The sequence below is a fragment of the Drosophila mauritiana genome, chromosome 3L, assembly GCF_004382145.1.
Source record: "Drosophila mauritiana strain mau12 chromosome 3L, ASM438214v1, whole genome shotgun sequence".
NCBI classification, from domain to species: domain Eukaryota; kingdom Metazoa; phylum Arthropoda; class Insecta; order Diptera; family Drosophilidae; genus Drosophila; species Drosophila mauritiana.
In genome coordinates this window covers 17,772,062-17,782,159 of record NC_046669.1, presented here as the reverse complement: position 1 = coordinate 17,782,159, position 10,098 = coordinate 17,772,062, and the positions used below count along the sequence as shown (strand labels likewise).

At 38.7% G+C, this 10,098-nt stretch overlaps 1 protein-coding gene across 1 annotated transcript; it reads right to left on the bottom strand.

Moving 5' to 3' along the window:
• Positions 1-1,195: 1,195 nt before the first annotated feature.
• On the bottom strand, positions 1,196-1,966 carry LOC117140740. The gene is made up of 2 exons (XM_033303816.1): positions 1,914-1,966; positions 1,196-1,854 (listed from the first exon to the last, which is right to left on the bottom strand). The coding sequence occupies exons 1-2, from the start codon at positions 1,962-1,964 to the stop codon at positions 1,351-1,353; spliced, it is 555 nt and encodes a 184-aa protein (XP_033159707.1). The 5' UTR covers positions 1,965-1,966; the 3' UTR covers positions 1,196-1,350.
• Positions 1,967-10,098: the final 8,132 nt, after the last annotated feature.

Here is a 10,098-nt window from a genome sequence, read left to right as displayed (position 1 = left end):
TGGGAAAATCGATTGGTAGCCACAGTGTCTAAGCGAGTTAAGTTTACCAAATGGAAAACCGAAAAGAACACCTACGTGTCTCAAGAACAGAGTAAAAAAACCTCAGACACTTGCTTTAAGAAAAAATATAAATTATAAATAAATGAACACACCAATCAATATAAAAAGATATGAGGTTCCAAAGATCAAAAAGATATATCACCATTGAGGAGGTCATAAAGTTCTAGAATTACAGAAATGGGATTCTGATACGAAACTAGATTAAATGTCTTAATATTTTTGAATGTGCAGTTTAAACCTCTCTCACAATTTAGTTCACATTTGATTTCAAAAAACTTTAAGAAATATAAATAAGAAATTAAGAAATATTAAGAAAATATGTATTTTTGAAATCTCTAACTAAGCTGCGATCTGCTGTATGTATTCTTCGTTCATAACAATGAATTGCTGCGATTTAATCAAATGTGGCAGGTGCTTTAATTTTTTTTATTCATGCTGCTGCCACAAAAAATTGCACGCAGCCAAGAGATCAAAACTGGTTGGCTGCAACTTCGAAAACCGCTTTGGATCTTTTTCTGAAGTCTTGTTTGATTTGCTCAAATTAGCGCATGGTGAGCCAAAAAACCTGCTGGCGTCCCCCTCAAAAACACAAACACTCGCAACATGTGGCACGTTTCCTTGGCCGGGCAATTGAAATTGAAAACTTCGCAGCAAATTGTTGGCACTTAATTGAGTAACTCCGATCGATCTCGATGTGCTTTGCATAAATTGGCTTTGGAAAAAGCGTTCTGGGAGTGGGTGCGTGATCTAGGTGTCATATGAAGTCGGTTGTCAGTTGGCTCCGATCGTGTCTCCGCATCGAGCCGTATTGTTTACGATCTGCAGGGGTCCGAATGGACACCTTACCGCAACTGCGACTGCCAGGTGACCACAGCGGACTGCAACTTTATTGATTCAACAATTGAAAATTTTTGATCTTTTGTGGTTGATTTTCTGACACAATTGGGTCATAGTTCTTAAGGTCGTGCAGGTGGTGCAAATGAGCCATGGACAATTGAATACCATTGCACTTTGGAGGCAGAAAATCTATCTATGATTTTACGCATTCATTGTCACTTGTGAGATGTTTTAATCAAATAATCGAACGGAGAATGGGTTGGTTCCATATTAAAATGCAAAAACAAAGCGACAAAAATCCATTCAGCGTTCAAAGACATTTATTTTGTTATGGGATATTTAAACTTGTGTAAAACACTTAAACTACATTCTATTACTTTCATTAATACTAAAAACTGTTCGTTGTGACGATTTTCACAAAGTTTGCATTACTGCAATGATTTTCAAGTCACTCTAACTTTGTCGATCTTCAATTTTGACTTCCACTATTAGGCCACCAACATTTTTGCCACCACTGAAGAATGTTATGATGGCCTTGACAATCCCTCGAGGCACCTGCGATGGCCAATCTTGCGTGTTCAAAAGGACGTTCTTAACGTAGAAGTCACCCTCGGGAACTGGGCAAAAGTCATCGTCGACAACGGGGAAATTTGTGGTTTCTCCAGTCTTCAGAGAGGGTTGCACAAACTGGACATAGAACTTTTTGAAGCACTCGCAAATGCTAGTTTGCGGCACATCCATGACCATTCTCTTGAACTCCCCATCGCCATTGGGGCTTGAATAGAGCTCCACGGATACCTTAAAGTCATCATTGTTCATCTCACCGAGGAATTTGAAGGATCCGTTCAGAGCTCTCTCCCGGCCAATAGTTTTCAGTCCATCAAAGAGCACTAAAGTTTGTGAATCGCCCTCGAAAGGCTCCAACCTTTCATTGGTAACCTCATAGGACTGCTCGCACTGTTGAATTTATTATACGTGAATTTGAAATAAAAGCATATTTAATATTCGAAATTTACCTTTATTTTTTCGAACAATTGGAGGAGTACTATTATCACTAGCCATTTCATTTTGAACTGTTGGATGCCTCCAGCTAGTCATCTAATTTATTAGATTGGAACTTGCTTTTTGGCACGCGAAATTCATGTTTTACATAGGCACGAATTCATTAACGACCTTGTTGGTCCGAAGGTTACAATGTATTCGCTGATCCTGATCTCTATATTCGAACAATATACTTGTTAAGATTTAATTGATTTAATGCAAGGCGGCCTTATTTACAGCTATAAATAGATAATATATGGCTATATTCTAGAGCATTAAAGTTTGTAATGACGGAAATCATTTTTTAAACTTAATAACATATATTACGTTAATAGACATTGTTGTTCTATATAAATTGAGGGTTATTTAATAGCACGCTATGCGAAAAATACGGGATTGCAAAATCGTGAAATTTTATTATATATTTTTAGTATGAACAAATACATATATGCTATTCAACCAGAAATGGCATCATGTTTTTAACGCCTTTAAGTATATATCGATGCTTAATTATTTTATTAGTAAAGCGGTAATCAATCAGTTTCCTAGTCCTAGTTCCCTATTCATATGACGCGTTGAAAGACCAAGTAAAACAATTTAATTTTTTGGAATCGCCTTAAGTTCACCTTCCCCCGCCAGATGCTGGCCCCGAAAATTCCACCGAAGTCCCATCAACACATAATCGAAATTTGGGGGAAAATCCCCCAAAAAAGAGCGATAATAAAGCATTAATTGAAAAGTTATAAACAAAAGACAGCAGCGACTCGAGAATGTGTAGACAAAAGACACGAAATACAAAACAACTAACACAAAAAGTGCGCAATGCCTGAAAAACTAAACTCAGCAGGAGATATTTTACATTTTCACGGATGGATTTCCCCAGAAAGTGTGTGCCAGAGCAGAGGGCGAGATAGTTTATATTTATAACAAATTCATTCAAGATCCAACAAGGGGGAAAGCGGCTCCATTTTTTTGGGGGCAGGAGACACTGAAATGGGGGACACCACGCGCCCGCGCCTGCCACACAGCCTATAAATAGGAAAAGTCAAATGAGAGGGGATTTTCCGAAAAATGAAACGTCACTTCAACTTGGCATTGCTGCACAAGGGGTCCGCCATGGCTCTATCCACCCATTGCTCCCCAAATAAATGGAGAAGAAAGGTAAAGAATGTCAGATACCTGGTATGATTTTAATACATTTTCCTCGACGCTCTATAATTTATATTATCTCTGATAATTTATATTCATTTTAAGAATTTGGTTCCATGAAGTGAGATTCTTCTTTTCCAATTATCAAACAAACGCATATACCCCACGTGTAAGTGCCATCGAAACAGACAGCCATCTGCAAGCCGCAAACAATTCGAGGCATTTTCCAAGTAATATGCAACACATGTTCTACGGCCCAACTAGAAAATGGGGAAAAGTGTGCTTCTGCGCCTGCGCCCCGTGCCAAAATGGAAACGGGAAACTGCCAAGGAGTCGACAGTTCTTAGTTTTTCCTATTGTCAAATGGAGCAGCACACGGCCGTAACGTCAAGTGACAGTTCGCTGTCCTCGGCGAGGCATGACATTAGATGATGCCTGGACTCGGATCAGCGCCCCAAAACCCCAACAGAACAAGGGGGCCAAAGATTCCGAGCTCCAGCAGCACTGTCAATCAAAAATATTAGTTTGGAATGAACTTGGGAAACAAAAATATACCTAGTCGAGGCTCACAAACTGTATGAGACAATATTTTTTATAGTGAATATTCTTACAATTTATATTTTATGTAATTTTTTTGTATTCTTCTATTTATATTTCTTATATACCAGATTATTATATATTATATTATATTATATATATACCAGATTTAAGAACGCAGTCATACACACCATGTACATTGTCTGCGTACCTTTAGCCAAAGATATGACGAAATATCAAAGACAACGAGTTAAGAAACCATTAAGCCGTCCGTCCACGAAGTTAGCCTATTCGCCGGCTTTCCTAACCCAGATTAATGGACAGTCCGCTGGCTCCGCGATAGCCAAGTGGTCAAGCAGGTGACAGGCATTAGCATGAATCGCAGAAATCGCAGAAATCGCTGAGATCGAAGCGAGCAGAGCGGACAGGTCGGTCAACCATTAATGAACACCTACACGACGACGATGGGATGTGGAGCTGGCAACGTTTTTTAGCAGTATAAATCATACATTTAATTACAGTGTAATTAATGTAACGTATTTCAATTAATTTAATGCAGCTTGATTGGCGTCGTTGCCCAGACGCAGAACAGCCCAGAAGAAACCAACTAGCGAACAACGCCTAGGCACAAACCAAAACTAAAATCGAGAAAAGCGCCTGAAAACTGAAAAACAAAAACATTACGAAACCTGAAGTTTTGCGCGCCAAAAATCGGCGAGTAAAATACAATATTAAACCAAGCCAGCAATAAAAGTTTTACTCTTTAAACGCAGAATTAGGCATACTCTTTAGGAAATTTGCATTTAATTATGTTTTAAACAAGGCTTAGCTAGTAAAATTCCCAGAAAAGTAAAAAGCAGTTTACGATAATTAAAGCCATTATTGATTAAGTTAATAGGTGCTAAAATGAAATACATCAAATGAAACGAAACAAATGGGAAGCCGTGATGCGAATCTTCTGAGGAAAATCCAATCGAAATCAAATTGAAATGATTTTGGTTAAAAGTCGCCGTATTCCAAACAGCTGACCCAGTCGGAGCAGCAGGTGATAAGGCGGCAGTGGCAACTTAAACCGCAACTAAAGTCGTCATAAACCAGCTGCGGCTGGATCGAAGGGGGCGGAGGGCGTGGCGTGGGCGATGGAAAACTCAATTGCGTCGTTGCGAAAATTACCTGCAGTATGCACAGAGCCCAAAGAGGCCGAATGGCACTCGTGGCTTTAACAAATGTTAAAGGCTCGCCACAAGGCCTGCATCGGCTTTTATCTTTTTGCCTATTTTGACTACAGGGAGGAAAATACTTTTCAGTTGCGCGTGAGGTTGTTACGTATAAGTTTAATGTGTGGACTACTTTTGTCTCAGTGTACGACTCCCTCATGGCTTGGCTTCCTACGTTGCAGGCCAAGTTGAGAAGGCTTCCGTGGCAGGTAACAACGTTTTTGTTGCTGATGTTGTTGATTTGGCCTAATGCGAAAGTTGTTGCCCTTGTGTTAGTGTGCTGTAACTGTGATCGTGCCACAAGTGGCAGTGCCAAACCACACTGGCTTACAAATGTTGTGTTTAAATTTCAATTATTTCTGGATATTTTGCGAACGAATAACTAACGTACATCATTAATTAATGGAAGTCTTGTGATGATATCATAAAAGTTTTCCCTCTTAGATCCTATTTCACATATTTTTGAAACATTAATTAAATTTTCGCAATTTTTCAAATAAGTCAGCACAGTCATAATTTGCATGACTCCTAGAATCTGAAAATCAAAGTCCCCTATTTAATGCATAATTTGTTGTTGTTTAACAGTGTTGTTTTTCCACCACGTCACGCGTCACAGTTTGTACGTGTTGTTTGTTGGTCAAGTGAGCTGCAACAACAACATTGACAATAACAAATGCAACACGCGCTTAATTTTTATTAGACCTCATGTGGTGCGCATGCGCAGCACCGAATAACCGTTGCACATGAACATACGGACTCAAATGCACATGTGCGCGTAGATATGTTTTTGGGGCCAGCAATTGGCATAATTGACTGGCCCCAACTGACTGTCTGGTCAGATACGTGAGGTGGGAGAACTTTTCGGCTGCCATATTGCGCTGCTCCACCTCGTCGAAGTTCCCCTGCCAGCCAATTGATTTATGTCCATCATTAATAACAATCACAAGAGAGGTCCGAGGCAAATGTAAGGCAAGCCAGCTGAGTGACAAGGAGGTTGAACCTTGGGCTACTCCCACACTGGATTGTTGTTACCAAACTGGTATCCTAGATACACAGTTGTAGCCGTTTCCTGAATGTTGGATTATCTTTTTTTGAGCAGGTGGATGCGGAAAGCTTGAATTGAATTGAATTGAGTTAGAGTCTTCGGAATAGTGAATGCTTTATCAAAATTAATAACAGTAGTTACGTAGTGTTGCAAAACCCTTTAACTTATAAATATTGATTACTTAAAGACTCAAAACGATGCGTATGAATCCTTTTCTAATATTTAAAATTATTAATCCAACCCATTGGCAAAATAAACGTTCTTAGGAAATCATTAATTCCCTTGTAGCTTTCGCAATTATTAGCAATAAATTGGTTTATGTCGGCAGCTTCGACTTGCCATATGTATCTGTATAAACCCATACAGATTTTTATGGGCCCTCGTCGTCTCTATATTTAGATACCGCCACAATAAAGAGATCGGAATAACAAAAAGCGAAGCCAACTCAAACTAATTGTCATGTCCACAATACTGGTGCTTATCCTTGATCATCAGTGGTTCATTAACTCCGCCAGAAGTCTGCAAAAAAAGACAACAATGCCGTGGAGCGTATTTAATACAATTAACTGGCTACGTTATAAGATTAACCCCATTGAAAAGGGGGAATTGCCAAGGAGTCAAGATCAGGCTTCCTCCCAGATTAACAATCAATTAAAATTGACAAGTGGTCAGCAGAGTACAGGGGAAAACCCGGAGAACACAGAAAGGAGAAAAATAATTACGATGGCTGCATAAAAGGCGCCATTTAGCCTCGGCTAACGACACGCAATAATTACGCCCAATTAATCGCAATAACTTTTGCAAATTAGATAATTTCGGTTCACGCGCCGCACGCACTCACGGACAACGGACAAGGGACTCAGATACGGACGGACACTAAGGATGGGCCGGGATTGTCCGTTGTACAGGCAAATTGCCCCCGAATATGAATGGAAGTCGTCCCAGAGTCCAGAGAACGCTTGGCCAGCTGCCCTGGGGCCACATTAAATGTAATTCTTTTCCTGAAAGAGGGAGTTGGGCTGCAGAAGATTTTCCAGCACGCCACTCAAATGTGTGTAATCTTGCATCGCTGCACTTGTCGCTCCTCCATTTTCCACAACCCCAAGGCAGCCCCAGAAACGCCCCAACTTTAGTGACAATGTATGGACACCCTGCTGGGTGGCTTTGGGTATATAATAGTGTGTTAGTTGTACATATCATATACAGTTTTAGCTAATAGATTTATTAGGGATTTTTAATATGGAAATATGGAATGGGTTCTATGTTATGTTCTATGTTATATAAACCTATTAAGCTTTCACATTTAACGGCTTAAACATTTATTTTATTTACTTAAACCTTTTGGATTTAAGAAATACATAAATTGAAAAATTCATAAGTGTTCTCAATATGTTTTTAGATTTGTTTATCCAAACTTAAGTACAAGGATTTAAATTATATTTTTTGTTTTTAAACAAATCAAATACATTATTATTTGTATATTTCACTTAGATTAAATTACTGAATCTGCACTCAGACATGATTACTATTTCTAATTAAATCGTTATATTTACTTCGTACCTGCTTCCCTGGCTTTTAACATTTTGTTTGAACATTGCCTAGCAGATATCAAATAGTCGACTCCTTTGCCTAATATCCATAATTTATTATTTCCTAGCACAACTTTTTTATTCTTGCCCCCAGTGTCCGCCACTTGCTGCTTTTCTAGTTGTGGCTCTTGTGCCGCTGCTGCTCCATCAAAAGGCTGTTCTGCAAATAAATTATTGCCCCGTGCACTTGTGCCAGCCCCCTTTGCACATTGCCCCTCCCCTACGCCACTGCCCCTCTATCAGGCAAAATGCATACTTAACCGAGGCGCAATGCTAAAAATACAATTGAACCTATTGCTGACAGCTGTTGCGTAAGCCGTGGAGCGTTTGAAAAACGAAAAAGGGGGGCGTTTTTTTGGAATCCATATCATAGCCTTATGTAAAACATATATTGCCAAGAACGTATAAAATCTAATGTTAGTTATTGTTATAACTTAAATGAAAGCATTGCTTTAAACTACGAATCTCTGTTTGTAGATCATAATTAAAATATGTATATAATTGTTTATAAAGTAACATTTTATGATACCAATTCTATCATAATTCATTTCAAACAATTTTAATTCCTTGTTTAAAATTATATTACATTTAATAATCTGCACCTTAATTGATTATTTGCATAGACAAAAGTTATTTATTCGATACTAAGATTTGTGACTTTGCCCAAATCTGAATATTCGGCTCCGCGATCCCAATCCCCTTGCATATGGTAGTCCGCTCCTGGCCGAATACAATTTATCAAAAGGCAGCACGCCATGGAAACTAAGAAAGCAACAAGCTGCCCCAACCAGTCGAAAGGCCCTCCGGCGAAAAGCAAGATTCGCTGCCGAGGAGGAGTCGTCTTCGTCTAGTATTACATAAGCGAGCTGGGATGCGAAAAAAAGCAGTTGGGAGCTTATCTATCCACGAGTATTGGCTGCTGGCGAAGCAAGGAGCAGATCAAGTGGCACAAGATCACCAGCTACAAAACCAAAAAAAAAGGGGAGCGCGGCGGGGCAGAAGCCTCGACAGCTGGCAAAAGACTGCGGCACTGTACTGGATGGCGAATGCTAGATCCACAGATCCTGCTTCGTCAGGAGGAGAAGCTCCAGGCGGGCACGCGTCAAGCTGAGAGTTGGTCAGAAGTACACAAATAAAAAACAACTTGAAACACTAGTCAAAGTATAAAAATCATTAGGAACAACATTAAAATTAAATTATGAAATTAGAAAAATCAGGGAATTAGAGCACATATTAAATTATTATAAATGTTTTTCATTACAAAGTTTAATAAAAAATATATTTACGAAAATGTAATGTAATTTAATCATTTACAATTTTGTTTAAACGATGTTCAATAACTTTATTAATGAGTAAACTTACTTTAAATTGTCTGCTCAGAGAAATATAAATTTGTTGATTTATACATAAACTGTCTCTGCCAATTGAAAATATTTAAATTTGGGATTTCAACTACCATTGATCTTAATGCTCATTGATCTAAAAATTGCACTTTTTTATTGCATTTTTTCGCGTGCAATTAGAGAAGCTGGCCAAAATGAAAACAGTAGCCCATCGAGCAGGAGTTATATATACGTTAGTTTGTGGATTGGAATTGATTTGTTTGTGGCCTGTGGCCAAGCGACAGAGCTAGGGGACTTAAATCCAATCAGCGGACTGGTCCGCACACGCCTCCAATTAGAGTGTAAATGACAATTGTACTTTTAACCCAATTTACTCTTGGCTCCTCGCAGATTCCCGCCAGTTGTTGTCCACAGCCTTAACTATAAATCTGAATTGTGAGCGATATTTGGGGTACATATGGAGCCCTTCTTTTCAGTCTCTTTCTATTCTCCTCCTGGTCGATCGCACTTCAATCTTTGCTCAAGTGTCGCAGAAGCCCATGGAGTGCATCGGTTTTCATAAACGATAGGGTATACTGGGGAATTTAGTCTTGTTAGGTGGAATACGTTTCGGATAACAATTAACATAAATAGTTTTTAGCTATTGTATGGATCTTCGCACATCTACGTATTTCTTGATAAATTGACATTTTATCAGTTTTCCTTACAAGAATATGTAAGTAATTATAGAGTAAAGATAATAAATATAATATTAAACTTTAGATGTGTATATTCATATATTAATTTTAAGAAAATAATTACTAAGCCAATTACTAATGTGGTTCATTTAAATAAGCTCTATCGCCTTTGATTACAAATTAAATTATATTTTTATATTTTGCAAAAAGAAAAGAGTATATTAAAGTCGCCTTAGTAAATGTGGTAGCTTTACCCCTTTCTTGTTTATGCATTTGATTATTTGCTTAAATCTTTATCGTTGATTTCCCGGTGTGCGAGTATCTGTGTGTGCCTTCTCCGTTTTTAGTTTTCAGTTTTTTTCTTCTTTAGTTTTGTATGCAGGCAGCGTTTCTCGGTTCGTTTCGATTCGTTTCGTTCCTTTCGCAGTCTTCGTTTGCATCCACAGCCATATCCACACAGGCGTACGCCCAGATACATTTGTATCTGTATCTGGAAGTGTGGCGGAGGCGAGTCGAGATCCATTAAGGCAATGACCTGTTTTCATATCATTTCTATATGTTTGTGTGCTGTCCGGGCTTTGTTGTTGTTTTGTCTCGTTCTCG